The following is a 16,542-nucleotide window of genomic DNA, read 5'->3' on the forward strand; positions in this document are numbered from 1 at the left end:
AAATCTGAGTCGGGTTTGAGTGTCTACAGCGCCGACGAATCTTTACAAAACGCAAATGAGTGTGTCATGATTTCCACTTATGTGAGCACACAGATGGTGTATGAAGGATATCATACTGTTGGTCACTGTGTTCCTATAAAGATGTCCAATCACATCCACCGTCAGCACCACTGCACCTTCACAGCTTTTAGTTCAAGGGATATTTTTTTTAAGTCATCCTTTTGCAATCTTACTTTTCACTCTTCAGGAAAGAATTAGCTTCACTTTTCTTAGTGTCTTAATGTGTTAGAGTGCACTTAGAGGCTGGCAGATGAAAACTAAAATAATGTTTTCTTCTATTCAGACAAAAACATTTCTTTGGGAACTAAACAGGATGAAATGAAACAGGAGCGTGGAAAAGATGCACAAGCACATTCAAATTCGCAGCTATTGCATAATCCCCAAAACATCTGTTTCTTTTAAGCCAACGTGTTTACGCAGCTATGCTTTGCTGCACTTCAAAGCTAAAGCACTATCATGCAAAATGATACTGATGAAAATTCCCCGTCTGCGATGCTCCTGCCAAAGCAATAAAATAAAGGCATGAAGTCGAGATAAAATAAATCTATCACCTTAACTTTATGAATATAAAGAAAAGATTAAACAACATGCTTTGAAAAGCATCATAATAACATGAAACATACATGATGCTGTCAAATGCTAAAATACAACAAAAACTGACAGTTTCTACATACAGAAAAAATAATAATAATTAAAATCATCATTTGTTACATTGTTTCAACTTCCAGACTCCAGTCTGGAATAATAGGAGCTTGATATGGATACTGGAGAGGTGCAATATCTCTTTTTATATTCCCAACACTTTACTCATTTACAGTTATTTATTCAGCTATTCAGTCACTTTAATTTTAAAACTGTATATTCTGTGTATTTATTATCTCACTCTTATTGCCTGTTTATGCCCCGTCCTTATCTTCAACGTCATGCTGCTCTGTTGTATCTTAAATCCCCCTTGGGTATAAATAAAGTCTTTCTGATTCTGATATTCAATTGGAATTCATCCACATTGTCTCAGCTCAATGATGTCATTCTGTGGAAAACCAGTTGTGTTTCAGAGCTCTACAAAGAAATCCTGGTTAAGTTAGTTGAGATGTCCTTTTATCATTTTGTTACTGCCACGTCTGTACAGTCAAAGTTTTAACCACAGATATCTGCCAAAAGTAAGACGTGGATTTCTCAGGACACAGGGTCTTCAAAGACATTAGTAACACATGCCAGCAATTATGCTGTCAACATGACAAATCGAATCTGACATCTAATCTTACAAAGGCATTTGGAGACACTGAAGCGGAAATTATAGAGGAGCATTTTAATGAGTTTCTGTAAATGCTTTAACTTGCTTTAAAAAAAACAAACATCTCCTGTGTCCGCAGCAGGAGAACTTTTGCAAAGGTTATCTTTTGTCAGTTTTTCTGCTGAAATGTAACTTTGCAATTGTCCATTTAAAAAAAATAAATAAAGTGGGATATTCTAAATGTTTCTCCAACCAGAGTTTAAGGAAACAAAAATTACACAAGGTCACACATTATGCCAACACATTGTGACTGCTGTTAGCTTTCATCCTAGTGCTCAGCATCCACTGCTTACAAACACGAGTCCTGATTTTTACAAATTATTTCAAGTGTTTCTTCATCATTTCTATGACGTTTACAGGAGGATCAGCGGGAGAGCAGAGGCAGGTCGCTGGGGTTCATAATGAGGCTTGAGTCCAGGTTCAGGGTATCTATGGAGACAGAAAAGAAAGTCTCATATAGTTACTGTAGATCATCAAATGATCCAAATCTTTACATGGGGCCCATAAATATACAGGCTTGTGGGTTTTTGCCACATAGTTTATTGTATTATTGTAGGGTCCTTACCTTACAGTGGCCTGATCCTATATAGATCATCTGCCTTTATTACATAACCTCCTTTTGTGCTAGTACACATTTACATTTTTTGGATAGTGCAGATGCTCCCAATGTCACTTTTTTTATGTGAAAACCCAAAGTTTCCCTGCTTAAACTCAACTTTAGCTGATAGCCACTTGCCCAAACTGCTGATGGTAAGGGAAGTGACTTACTGGACGGGGTTTTCTACCTAATTTTTTCTGCTGAACAACAGAAGTCAGACCCGATAATGTTAAAGCAGAAGCTATCTAATCTTTTGACTTGATCCCAACTTTTCAATATTTGACAGCTTCTGTTTGTTTGTGTAATTCAGCGTAAAACAATCCATCTGTGTTTTATTTCTTTTCATGAACTTCACCTTGATCAAAATTGTTGAGTTTTTTGGAGTTGGATCGCTCACCGAGTCCCTCGATGTCCACGAGATCGCTGTTCACATCCGAATCATTCAGAGCGCTGAGGGTCACATCTGCACACACACAGCACTCACTTCACTTCTCTGTATTATTTTTTCATTTTTGTGTATTTAAAATTTACAAAAAAGTTATTATTTACAAGCTACAGGAAAGTGTTTATTTTTTTTTTAATGAAATGAATAAAACTGTTGATGGACTTGAGGAAGGAGACCTGCAGTCTTCTGTTTCTTCAGAGGAGGCTGGCTGGAGGGTGGACCCTGGAGACCTGATGCCATGACAACCTGAGCTGTGGACACAGAGATAACAGCTGGAGGGCCCTGCGATGCTCTGGCAACAGCAAGAGTGGATTTCTTGATGACCTTCTTTGGACTGTCAGAAGTTGCAGGCGTAGCTCCATCCTCATATGGTTTCCTCTTAACTGTGCTCTTTGTCAAACTGCTGGAGGAAAGATGGAAGCTAAATTAAGGATTAAGCTATTCCAGCCCACACTGGTCAGTCTCTGCACATGTGACGACACAGATGAATCACCTCCACACGTTCAGTGACCATTTATTTGGTAACTCATCTGACTCTGACTGTAACACTCTGTGTCTGATTCATGTTTATTATTAAAACTGGCTCACAAAGTTACACGTTTTACGCCCCAGAAGTTGTTCTCATGAATAAGACACGTCCAAGATTTTTAGTAGATACACCTATGGTATCAATTTAAAAGTTCTACGTTGAATTATTCTCGAGTTTTCTGAAAATCTTATGAATGTGCAAACTTAAACCTCTGACCTTGAGATGGAAGTCACAGAGGCTGAACTCGTTTTAGCAGATGCAGCTATGGTATCAACTTGAAATTCTTATGTGACCCACAAGTTAATGCATTCACAAACCTAACTTAAATTAGGTTATTTATAGTATAGTTTATAGATTATTTACAGTCCATGAAATTGCGCCATGCATGCTATGCACATGTATAAATTTTGGAGTGTAGACTCACGTAAATGCTCATCCTGTTCTAGCAGATGGTTTCCTCTCCTTAAGGGGAACCTGGTCTGATTGTTGGAGTCTTTCCTTCAATATTTGGGCCTTTACCTTACTATATAAAGCAGTGACTCCATAGTGTAGTGGTTTACACTACTCAAATCCCTTGGAGTTTGCATCAGAGAGGACATCTAGTAAATCTACTTAATCAAATATCCATCCACTTAGACTACATTCACACTGCAGGCGAAAGCGCATCAAATCCAACTTTTCTGACCCTATGCGACCCATATCCGATCATGCTATGACAGTGTGAACGGCACAAATCCGATATTTTCAAATCCGACCTGGGTCACTTTCGTATGTGGTACTGAATCCGATACATAGCTGATGTTTTAGAAAGCGACTGCTGTTTGAACGGTCATGTCGCATTAAATCCGTCTTTTACGTCACTGACACAAGACAGATGCCAATTATCAGCGCCGGAGAAGCGCCCGAGAAGACATCGTGAACGCTTCCTGGCCATCCCGTGAAACTGTTGGGAAGACAACGTTGGAGAAACGTGAACATTTTATTTGTACTGTATAATCTGCAGATTCTGACAGAAATCGGCAGCTATCCTTTGAAGCACCGCTCCTCTAAAACAGGAATAAGGATCATTATTAGGCCATATGTAAATAACACAATAACTTTATAACTTAAAGCAAAATTGGGAAATGTAAAGTTCGAAACAGCCAAAAAAAACTGTTTGACTGGGTCTAAACAGAGTGCGTTGTGTGTGACGTCTTCTTTGTGCATGCGGGCCGCTTTGAGGGTTCACACTAGAGCGCGTTTGCTGTCGCATTTTATTTGTAGTGTGAACAAGCAGACCAAAAAAAAAAAAAAAAAAAAAAATCGGATTTGAGCATTAAGACCTGCAGTGTGAACGTAGCCTTAGAGACCCCCTTGTGAAAACGTTTACCTTACTACAGGGGTGGGTAACTCCAGGCCTCGAGGGCCGGTGTCCTGCAGGTTTCAGATCTCACCCTGGGTCAGCACACCTGAATCAAATGATTAGGTCATTACCAGGCCTCTGGAGAACTTCAAGACATGTTGAGGAGGTCATTTAACCATTTAAATCAGCTGGACACGTCTAAACCTGCAGGACACTCGAGGCCTTGAGTTGGACACCCCTGCCTTACTATATAAAGCACACTGAGATTAACCAGGGCTATAGACAGAAAATTAAATTACTTAATTCTATGGTTTATAATGAAATTAAACTTATATAAAGTACACCTTAGTTTTTGGCTCCAACAACAAAAACAGCTAAAGTCCATACGAAATGCAACAACATTAGTTTTTATCTCATTATAGATAAATCATTATTATTATTATTATTCAAGGTGTGTGAGACTAGTGTTACCCAGCAGGACTGGACTCTGCCACTGGGTGAAGCTGCATGGTGAGTTCTCCTAGTTTGGTGAAGGCCGCTCCTGCTGCAGAGAAGATCTCGCCCACCTGGCCAACACAGAGTGGTTAAGTGGACAAGTAGCATCAATGGAAAATGACCGTATCATTCCACAGAGGGTGAACGTTGTAATAAAGGGATGTGTACTGTAACATGCTGCGATTAACATTTAGGTGGTAAAGCAGGTCACCTGAGAGAAGGTTGGTGGTTCAACCCCTGTCTGCTCCAATCTCTTGCCAAATACTAACCCCAAATTATGAATGCGTGTGGGTGAATGAGGCAAGTTATATAAAGCACGCTGAGTGCTCAGATAGACGTTCATCATTCTGATCCAGGTTATATGCAGTGTCCAGGTTTAAGCAGTGTCATCCTGCTTTGAGACACCAGCTGAACCTGCTGCACGCAGTCACAGCACAGAGTAATACAACAGTACCAGCAAGGTTACACTGGTGCTGGGTGATGCAAGCAAGATGACGTCAAAGCCTCGGACTTAAAGAAAAAGGTGACATAAACCTGGAGGATTCCCCCTCACTGGAAAAGAAGGCCCAAAAGCAACACGTGGGCATAGATGATCCATGATTTTCCACTGTTGCTTTTTAGATAATTTGTCCTAAAACTTAAATAGCGATTTTGCAATATTGTTTGATGTTTCCCTGGAAAAGTTCAGTCCATGTTTTGGCCATTGTGTAGAAGCAGCGGGAAGCTCAGTGCAAACTGTGGTTGGTACGTTTGTGTAAGGATAACGTTACTGTATGCACACCACACAAGCTAGATGTTCACGTGTCAGACTGACTTACTTTAGTAGAAGCTGAGGTCATTTCGCTGATCTCTGTGATAGCACACACTCAGTGATGTCCTCCAGTTGAATTACAGCTACTACGATGCTAACAGCATAGCCAGGTAGCATTTGGTGCGCTTGCTAATGTAGCTCCACAGCTAGAAAGCAGCTCTCCCGCCGTCTTTAGTATCGCTGCTTGGGGAAGGCAGTCTTTTTCATACCGTGCTGCATAATGCTGCAAAAGGTGTTTTATCTGCCTTCAAACTTCTTTCCTATCATGTCACTGACGACAGACGGATGTCCGCTCGCTCAACAATGGCTCGCGCTGGCTTCAGGGTGCACTCGTAAATCTCAGTTTTTAAGAGCTCACTGTGACCCGGGTCAATCTCGAAACGGGGTAAACTTGAGGACGTTAGTAAGAAAATATATAATTGGAATTTGATTAGTAGATGATACTGAGGATAAAAACTGAAAAAAACTAAAAAAGGTTACCAAGAAGAAACGTTTTAACAGAATGTTCAAAAACCTTTTCATAATGTTAAAGTGTTGGAACCACAGATTATAGAACGTTCTTTTAAAATATGGCCATATAAGGTTCCTGGTTGAAACTGATACTCTTACCTTGGCTTTAAAGAAAGAAAAAATACTGAATAGCAATGTCCTCAGAACATCTTTCAAAATAACTTCTTGATGGGTGCAGACTAAAACTAAGCACACCGATAATCGCATTCGTGCTAATCAGGATCAGTTACTGTAGTTAAAGACTGTTAAAAGAGCAGGGGATCTGGTCTTTTGGGGGCTTCTTTGAGTGACATATGGTGGTTTACATTGTTAACATTTAGGCAGTCTATTGACAATTTATATTGTATTTATCTTTTATATTGTTGTATTTTACCATAAAACAACTTAATTGTTTACAGAAATGAGATCTGACTACACACTGGTGATGCTACTGTAGCAACAACAATATACAAGTCCAGAGGGGATAGTATGAGGTACAGCATGACGGATGGCTGTGGCTCAGAAGGTAGAGTGGGTGATCTACCAGGTGGAAGGTTGATCATTTGATCTCTGGCTACTTCAGTCTGCATGTCCAAGTGTCATTCGGGTTGTCACGATACATCCGTGAGAGTGTGTGTGCCAATGTATAGAAGAAAGTGCTTTATAAATGTCTGTGAATGGGTGAATGAACCATGTAAAACAGAAATAGAAAAAAGCAGATAGAGTTAGAAAAGCGGTACATAAGTCTTGATGCATTCTCAATCATCCAGGAAAGTAAATCTCCAAAAGTTGATTCTGTTCATCTGGACGTAGCGTTTTGTGGGAGAAACGTTTCGTCACTCATCCAAGTGACTTCTTCAGTCTCAGCTGACTGCAAGTTTCCCCAATCTTCCCCAAACTTATAAACATATTATGCAAATGTACTGTTTATAAGATTTGGGGAAACCTGCAGTCAGCTGAGACTGAAGAAGTCACTTGGATGAGTGACGAAACGTTTCTCCCACAAAACGCTATGTCCAGATGAACAGAATCAACTTTTGGAGAGGTACATAAGTCTGTTTACCAAAAATATATGTTCACACGATGAAGGGAAGATTGAAAAACAGAAACGTGCTTATTTATGCATAACTCTTTTAAAAAGAGCCACAAGAGTAAAGAAATGTAGGGTTGCTGCATAGTTTACTTAGTTCTGGACAGTTCTGATCCAGGGTGACACTCCTCTTTCTGTTACTCTGTGTTATACATTTGCAAAGTTGTGATACTGAAACTATAATATTAGGTGTTATGCTTTGAGGGACATAAACTGTTAAGTCATTCAATTTTTATTTAAACGTGGATGTCAATTCCCCATTTACTTGCTGTGTTGGGCTAATAGTTTTAGCTTTTAATTGTACTTAAACTATAATACATTTGGTCTAAATCCAGCTTATCATCAGGTACTGTTATGATGTATCTATCTCACACACAAACTGCACAGTGCAGGCTGATGGAAACCTATACATAATCATACTGTACCACTACAAAGGCACACATAGATACATTACAGTGGGTTTTCTAAATATATATTATCATTCAAATCACTTGCCTGTCATGTGCACAAGAAGACATCACGTTAAATACGCGGAGTGCTTACTTTCTAGTGATACAGTACGCTTTTACTGCAAAGCAGAGCGTTTCAAAGTCTATCAAACAAAATAAGCGCAGAGAATAAAAGAGACAGGCATGCATTCATGTTGTTGGGAAATCAGGAAATGACTGTATTTCCAAAGGTATCTGAGCGCGGAGAGGGAAAGTCACATGACTGAGAACATTTCGTTTCCGGGCTTGTTACAGAAAACTTGTAATTAGACGGTTTGTGTTGGTTTGCGCATGACGGAGGTGTCAGGCTTTTATTACAGTAAGTTAGGACCAAATATATCGTACTGCGTACTAATATAAAACACTTCACTCGATCGGTTTATTTACTATTTCTAACTTTCAACATCCCGGAACCTGTTCGGTCATAGTCACGTGTCTGAAGAAGCTACAGTAGTCTGAGATTAGTTTCACGCTCTCTGTGTGGACTAATAAGAGTACCAGAGTGGAATCATGCGTGGCCTCGTCTGTGGACCTAAACTCGCCGCATGTGGGATCGTGTTGAGCATGTGGGGGGTTGTCATGTTGGTAAGTGTGGAGATTTTGCTTACTGCGTCGTTATTTGCCACTTAAATTCTTGTTACGAATTTACTGTTCACTCAGTCACGTGATTCCAGTTTCTTAACATTATATATTTAAATGTATCTGAAAACGGAGCCTTAACTCTTACATACACTTGTGTAAGAGCCACGTGGGTTGAAATAAAGTTAGATTTTGAGTCTCCAGAATGAAAAGGCCGAGGCCAAGACTGACCCTTTTAAACTTTAAACGTGATGTGCATGACATGCTGTTTCTGTGAAGGTGCAGAGACAGTGTTAGGGAAACACCCTGTTATACCAGCAACTATAACAGTAGATCTATTGTTTGAATTTTCTGAATCTCCCTCCCAGTGTTAGAGGGCAGCTCAGGAAGCTCCAGTTAAAGAGTAAAGAAACACTTCTTTAAATCAGTTTAATCCAATAGCGTATTAAATAGAATAAAGAACTTTACCATGCTGTTATGTTCATTACATTACAAGTTACTCTGAGCCACTGCTTGACTAATATACCCCTCTCTGTCTCAGGCCTTGCTGGGCATTTTCTTTACAACACATTCAGCAGTACTGATTGAAGATGTGCCTTTGACAGAGGAAGATACGTTTAAAGAGTAAGTCTTGTGCTATAACACATCACTCCACATCTCTGCCTATGCAGCTGCACTCTGGCTCAATACTTGTCCGTTTGAGCTGGACTGATGCACTGCATGCTGGTCATTCTGTTTAGGGTTAGTATCCTGTCAGCTGCAGGTATCCTGCTCCCGCAGAGACAGTCACCAATTATGCTTCAGTTTTCTGCCTTAAATAGAAGAAATGAAAACAGACAGCAGAAAAACGCTCTTTCCCTCGTAAAATGTAAATGAAAAAAGGTTAATGATGTTATTTGATATTGCTGTGTCTTTTGTAGAAACACCATTCTTCCCTGAAAGTTGAAATCTGCCTCAGCAATAAACCACAGGTCACCAAATCTGTCCAGCAGACAGAAAAGGAATCCTGTTTTTGAACATGGTACAGCGTTTGTCCTCCACTTAGCTACTAATGAGCTAAACATGGACATTTTAAAAGGAATATAAAGAGTAAAATGGTTCAACGTGGTCCACAATGAAAAACAGGAAGTTTGGACTCAAAGAGTAGCAGAGAAACGTTTCCTCACTCATCCAAGTGACTTCCTCATCATCAGCTGACTGCAGGTTTCCAACCTTATAAACGTTCTTTTTAAGTGAAAACATCCAGATGAACAGAATCAACCTTTTGGGGGAGGGGTCGCAAATCTTGGGCTAAACGACTGTCCTGTGTTTCATGACCTTACAGGCACAGCTCAGTTGAGTTCAGTTTTTATTCTATAGCGCTAAATCACAACAACAGTTGCCTCAACTCACTTTGACAAACAATCAACACAGAACTACATAAAGTGCAAGTGTGCAAAACTGGCAAAAAACCACCAAATTGTGCAACACCAGACAGAACAGAATGATGCGGACACAACGGTGCACATCAGTACTTCACATCACATCAGCCGAGTCAGACGCAGAGCCTGGTCGTTGTGAGGGGAGTAGTCTTCCTCATCATCACGTCCTGAGCGTCAAACCGTGCATAGAAGTTGTTCAGCACATCTGGTACGGAGGCGTCACCCTCACAGGCGGGTGTTGTCTTCCTGTAGTGGACTGGATGACTGAGAACCTTCACAGAGTCTTGGAGAGTCCAGGTTCCCCACTGACCCATGATCCTGTCTTTCAGCTGTACTTGTCCGCAACGCCTTTACTGCACAAGTTGTTCTTGGGGCTTGGTGGGTGGGAATGACATTGATGATATTGATATTGGATCCCAAACACACAGCCAAGGAAAGTCTCATTCGATTTCAGAGAAAGAAAATAAAGCTGCTAGATTAGCTCAGTCAGTCACCTGACCTGAATCCTACTGAAAATGTATGGAAATAACTAAAGGTCAGAGTTCATAGAAGGGCAACCTTCAGGATTTGAAGACTGTTTGTGTGGAAAAATGGACCAAAAATGCATGTGACTAGTTTGTCCATACAAGAGGCATCTAGAAACTGTCCTAAACAACAAAGGCTTTTGTACGAAGTATTAAATATATTTCAGTGCTTTTCCCTTTGTCATTTCTCATTATAACACAGAATTTAAAGACGTCTGTGGTTTGATTTCTTTGCATGTATGAATGGGATGTGTTGTAGCACCTTAGAAATATATTTACTTAGAACATTGGCGATGTGTTCAATACTTGTTCATTCTGCAGTAAATGAATCATTCATGAGATATGTAACTTTTCTTTTGCAATGTTTCTATTTTCTCAGTTTAAATCCACCTCACAGGGCCTATGATGTGTACCAAAAGGTGGGCTACAACTGCTTCATCGCAGCTGCTATGTATGTAGTGTGTGGACTGTTCTCCTGGTGCCAGATGAGGCTCAATAAGAAGAAGGTGAGGTCTTTTGTTTTTCTTTTTGAATTTAATGCTTCTGACTTTTTACCTTGCAAGGCGAGGGAGAATCACAGGATCTCGATTATAAGAGACTCCATCTTGTCAAGCTGTTTGCTCTTAGCCAAACAACGTTGTTCAGTTGAACAATTTGATCCAGTTAGTTTCTTTTGCGGTAGTACTGGAGATTGAGATGGGTCGTTCCATGAAAAATCCATAAATGCTTCCCATGTAACCGTCCCAGACATCAGCTTTAAAAAAAATCCCATGGAAAAAGTCTTTCGGACATCCTTGACGTGATTCTGGTAAACTGTCAGATGACTCAGGACGGGAAAGCATTAATCTACCCACACAGTATACACTGCAGATGGGGCATTGCTGGGGCATCTTTAAGAAGGGGGTCCGAAGGGTGTGCTCCAAATATTTTGGATCACAGTCATCCTTATTCCCCTGGGTAAGCTGGAGGAGGTGGCTGGGGAGAGGGAGGTCAAAGCTTCTCTGCTTAGGATGCTACATTCGTGACCTGGCTCTGGATAAGCAGAAAAGTATGGAGGGATAGTTTGTTTTTTGTTTTGGCTTTCTTTTTTTTCTCCTGCAGCTCTCTGCATGTTCTCTTTGCAACAATCACGAGGTTCACTTTATCAGTTATTCCTCTTCTGCACCTTTCTTTTCTACGTTTGTGTCCAAACAGCTCAACCATCTGTAACCAGCTGTGCGTCCTTTGATTTTATGGAGATGATGGAAGACAACTAGTTCAAAATTCATTTGAAGAAGTAAAAACAACCTTGATCACAAAAACAAGCCAGAGACATGAGTCATGATGAGCTTATGGTCCTTCTCTGGTTTTAAACGTTATTGAATGTATTATGTCAATTAAACAAATAGGACTTTTATTTAAGGTCAAAGAGGAGGATTAACTATAGTTTGCTTTCTTGTTTAATTTATAAACTGATGGTTTATTGTATTTGCTACAGTTTCTCGTTTCTGCTCCTCTGTGTTGTTCTTCAGGAGTATCTTGTGCAGTAGTGCCACCTGGTGGAAGGATAACCTCCCTGCAGCCCACTGACAGCAGGAGGGACGGCTGTGTTGATTCTCAGCTGTTCTTTCTTCTGTCTCAGGATTTCAGTGACCTTGTCAAAGGGGACGAGGTTGGACACTTTGAGAACAAAAAGTAATCTGACTTGTTAATTCTAAGATTAAACTAGTTCTACCTCTGATTACTGTGTTATAACTGTTTGATTATACTATCAGATTGAAATAAAAGCTGTAAAACACTTTTGTGTACTTCTTAAATCAGAGAGTATGTTTGTAATCCTTGTCAGTGACCATGTGACTGTGTTGGGAATGTTGATAATGAAATTAAATCATTTCTCTCAGCGTAGTTTGTCTGTCTCGATAGCGCCTTTTAAACCCTACATTTAGCTTTTCTGTCCACTGGAGGACGTCCAGCTGTCTGCTGTAAGCAGACTTATTGTATCCAGTGTGTTCTTCCTATGGTGAGCGTCACAGTAACCCACTCTTTACTGTTACCTGATGAGTCATGCAGTAATCTTACAGCTGTACTGAAGCCACAAAGTACACAGCCAACGTAGCTTCATTTGTTTATTTCTCAACATTGTAAGCACATGGATATATCAGGATGTCTTGCTTTAAGCTTCATAATACATTTATATGTTTTAAGTAAAAAAGTTAAAAGATTTAAGTTATTCTGTCAAAAGTACTACTTACTGATTACCTTCATTTAATCCAGGCTGGGCAAACTTAACTTACTACAGAAGGAAATATCTGTGCCACAGTAATAAATTCATATAATTAATGCGAACACAAACAATGACTCAACTCTCCAAACATGGCTCATGCAGGTTTATCTCTAATCTGACCAGTCGCCAGATCTCAAGCAGCTGAACACCTGTGGGAGCTTCTGAGGGAACTGACATGTCAGACACTTCATTTCACTTGCGTGCCCGGTCTGGACATGACACATCAATTCCAACTGTTAGTGGTTCAGATACAGATAAAGAGCTTCCAGGAAATGCTGCAGCTGGAGCTCTGGAGGTGGAGCGAGGCATCGGCTGATCGGAAGGTTGGTGGTTTGAAATATGCTTGGGCGAGATACGAACTCAAGATGCATCCAGCAGAGTATGAGTGAGTGTCAATATTAGATAGAAAACACTTAAGCATAAAAAAGTGCTTATGTGAACGTGTGTGCTGTACAAAGCACTGGCTGCTCTGGGAGAGTAGAAAAGTGCTACAATAGAACCGCTCCATTTACAAAATATTTTTATAGTCTGTGTAAAGAAAAGTTTTTCCCTCCTGATCATCTCCTGCATCGTCTATTGTTTGTTGTTTGTTTGTTTTGATTAATTTTTGGTTCATATTTAAAGAACAGAAAACAACCTCATATAACACAAGGACAAACTTCCAAAGTTTAAGATTTAAGATAATGATCTAATCCAGTATTTACTTGGGCGTGACTTAACCAATTAACCAATACCAACCTGTTATATATCAGCTGGTTTATCTATGAAGATGTGATTGGTTAATTTCCTGCCTCTTATTTAAGCACACTTCTACTATGTGTTACTATGACCCTGATGATGGCCACACGCCGAAACAGGTTGGTCAGTCAATAAAGTTGTTCCTCTTCTTTAAGTGTTGCTGGAGTCCCTGCATTGCAAAGATTCACTCAGCAGTCTGGGAGTATTTCTATATCGTGATGCTGTTTTCTACGCGACTGGGCAGGAGAAAAAGGTACTGCAGCTCCAGTCCTTCATTCTCAGTCAGAATGTGTTTCTCTATCTCTTTCAACTCCACTCTGAACCTGTCGATCACCTCCAGGGCTTTGGCCTCGGTGAAGTGGTCCTCTGTGTACTGGCCCAAAGGAATCTGAGCAGAAAAGACAGAAACAATGTGAACCGCAAGTAGCTGAGAAAAAAGGATCAATTCCATTTTTCATTACAAAATATAATATATTTTTAGAGTCAGTGCCAGGTTAGCGCAGTGGTTGAGCAGGTGACCACGTGTTGCAAGACTTAATGCTTCCCTGCATGTCTCGCTGTCTCCTCCATCTTAATAAAACGGTAAGAAAATCGCCAAAGAATAAGTAAAAATAAATATTCTGTGGTACTGCAAGGTAAAAAATCAACTCTAGAAATGCCATTTTCTTTATTTAAGACGAACTGAGGTGACATGTTGTCTTTGAACTACCTGCAGTTAAAGAAAACGTATGATTGTCAAATATTTGCATTATGTTTATAAACATAAACCATTAACAAAGAACAGATGGCTTGAGTAACCATGATATACACGTATCAGTAGATACAATGACATTAGTGTTATTGCATCTATTTATATTAGTTATTTAACATAAATATTGCTGACATTTTTATTTCTGTGTAGGATTTTTGAATAGTGATATTTTAACCGATCTATCGCTGCATTACATAAATAAATACATTTTTATTTATATAGCACCTTTCAAGACAGAATCACAAAGTGCTGCACATAAGATTACAAGTCATAAAAAGATTTAAAAAAGCGAAAGTAAAACAGGCAAAAAATTAACCAAAAGCAGTTTTAAAAAGGTGAGTTTTGAGTTGTCTTTTAAAAACAGCTACTGAGTCCGCAGTTCTTAATGTTTGGGGGAGAGAGTTCCACAGTCTCAGGGCCACAGTGGCAAAAGCTCTGTCACCCTTAGTCCTCCTCTTAGTATTTTTTATAGCAAGTAAGCCCTGATCAGATGACCTCAGGGACCTGCTGGGGACATAGGGCTGTAGCAGATCAAAGATGTAGGCTGGTGCCAGTCCGTGCACAGCTCTGTAGGTCAAGACCAGGATCTTAAAATCGACTCTAAATTTAACAGGAAGCCAGTCTAACTGAGATAACAACGGTGTCACATGTGAGTACTTGGAGGATCTTGTCAAAAGCCTAGCTGCAGCATTTTGCACAACCTGCCGACGATCCAGAGAACCTTTGCTTAGACACATAAACAGTGAATTACAATAATCCAAGCGTGAGGAAATACAGTCAGGTCCATAAATATTGGGACATCGACACAATTCTAACATTTTTGGCTCCATACACCACCACAATGGATTCCAAATGAAACGAACAAGACATGCTTTAACTGCAGAGTGTCAGCTTTTATTTGAGGGTATTTACATCCAAATCAGGTGAACGGTGTAGGAATTACAACAGTTTGCAAATGTGCCTCCCACTTCTTGAGGGACCAAAAGTAATGGGACAGAATAAGAACCATAAATCAAACATTCATTTTTTAATACTTGGTTGCAAATCCTTTACAGTCAATCACAGCCTGAAGTCTGGAACACATAGATATCACCAGACGCCGGGTTTCATCCCTGGTGATGCTCTGCCAGGCCTCTACTGCAGCAGTCTTCAGTTCCTGCTTGTTCTTGGGGCATTTTCCCTTCAGTTTTGTCTTCAGCAAGTGAAATACATGCTCAATCGGATTCAGGTCAGGTGATTGACTTGGCCATTGCAAAACAGTCCACTTCTTTCCCTTCAAAAACTCTTTGGTTGCTTTTGCAGTATGCTTTGGGTCGTTGTCCACCTGCACTGTGAAGCGCCGTCCAATGAGTTTTGAAGCATTTGTCTGAATATGAGCAGATAATATTGCCCGAAACACTTCAGAATTCATTGTGCTGCTTTTGTCAGCAGTCACATCATCAATAAATACAAGAGAACCAGTTCCACTGGCAGCCATACATGCCCACGCCATGACACTTCCACCCCAATGCTTCACTAATGAGGTGGTATGCTTAGGATCATGAGCAGTTCCTTTCCTTCTCCATACTCTTCTCTTCCCATCACTCTGGTACAAGTTGATGTTGGTCTCATCTGTCCATAGGATGTTGTTCCAGAACTGCGACGGCTTTTTCAGATGTCGTTTGGCAAACTCTAATCTGGCCTGCCTGTTTTTGGGGCTCACCAAAGGTTTACATCTTGTGGTGAACCCTCTGTATTCACACTGGTGGAGTCTTCTCTTGATTGTTGACTTTGACACACATACACCTACCTCCTTGTGAAGGGTGTTTTCTTCACCAGGGAAAGGATTCTTTGGTCATCCACCACAGTTGTGTCCCGTGGTCTTCCTAGTTTTTTGGTGTTGCTGAGCTCACCAGTGCGTTCCTTCTTTTTGGGAATGTTCTAAACAGTTGTTTTGGCCACGCCTGATGTTTTTGCAATCTCTCTGATGGGTTTGTTTTGTTTTTTTCAGCCTAATGATGGCTTGCTTCACTGGTAGTGACAGCTCTTTGGATCTCATCCTGGCAGTTGACAGCAACAGGTTCAAAAAGAAAACAGCACACTTGAAATGAACTCTGGACCTTTTATTTGTTCATTGTAATTGGGGTAATGAGGGAATAACACACACCTGGCCATGGAACAGCTGAGAAGCCAATTGTCCCATTACTTTTGGTCCCTTAAGAAGTGGGAGGCACATATACAAACTGTCATAATTCCTATACTGTTCACCTGATGGCCAGAGGGGCCGATGGTGCGATACGGCAGCCTCGCCTCTGTACCAGGGAATGCAATCCATTATTAGTTAAACTAACTGTTAACTGTATATTTCTGGACATTTACGTATTATGATTCATATTGCCACATTCATTGACCTTGTTTATCGGTAATTTCATTGTTTGATCACGTTAAAATGTTCCTGATTTAATGTCTAAAAGCACTTGGAAAAGGCAGAATCCCATGTAACATTAGCGCAACAAACTCTATTTTCACTACTGAAAATGAGCGTATTTTTATGGGACAGTTATTTTCTGTCATTTTACGGTCGTTTTTTGGCGCCCCAGCTGCCGGAATATTACTGTTTTTTTGAGATGTTTTCTTTTCCTATTT

At 40.2% G+C, this 16,542-nt stretch overlaps 2 protein-coding genes and 1 pseudogene across 3 annotated transcripts; 2 read left to right on the top strand and 1 right to left on the bottom strand.

Annotated features, from left to right (window-relative positions):
• The window catches only part of LOC134625026 (NACHT, LRR and PYD domains-containing protein 14-like), a 551,707-nt pseudogene that overhangs the window by 432,099 nt on the left and 103,066 nt on the right, over window positions 1-16,542 (top strand).
• On the bottom strand, window positions 673-5,904 carry zgc:92664 (uncharacterized protein LOC436695 homolog). 2 transcript variants are annotated; one of them, XM_063470396.1, is made up of 5 exons: window positions 5,582-5,904; window positions 4,740-4,834; window positions 2,574-2,800; window positions 2,308-2,415; window positions 673-1,783 (listed from the first exon to the last, which is right to left on the bottom strand). In XM_063470396.1, the coding sequence occupies exons 1-5, from the start codon at window positions 5,600-5,602 to the stop codon at window positions 1,719-1,721; spliced, it is 516 nt and encodes a 171-aa protein (XP_063326466.1). In that variant the 5' UTR covers window positions 5,603-5,904; the 3' UTR covers window positions 673-1,718. The 2 variants fall into 2 exon arrangements, with proteins under 2 accessions (XP_063326466.1, XP_063326467.1); XM_063470397.1 differs by having other exon boundaries at window positions 675-1,783; window positions 2,574-2,797.
• On the top strand, window positions 7,899-12,045 carry LOC134625054 (ribonuclease kappa-A-like). Its single transcript, XM_063470399.1, has 4 exons — window positions 7,899-8,226; window positions 8,762-8,844; window positions 10,545-10,671; window positions 11,677-12,045. Exons 1-4 carry the CDS (start codon window positions 8,152-8,154, stop codon window positions 11,692-11,694), a joined length of 303 nt encoding a protein of 100 aa, XP_063326469.1. The 5' UTR covers window positions 7,899-8,151; the 3' UTR covers window positions 11,695-12,045.

The sequence above is a fragment of the Pelmatolapia mariae genome, linkage group LG3_W (assembly GCF_036321145.2).
Source record: "Pelmatolapia mariae isolate MD_Pm_ZW linkage group LG3_W, Pm_UMD_F_2, whole genome shotgun sequence".
NCBI classification, from domain to species: Eukaryota; Metazoa; Chordata; class Actinopteri; order Cichliformes; family Cichlidae; genus Pelmatolapia; species Pelmatolapia mariae.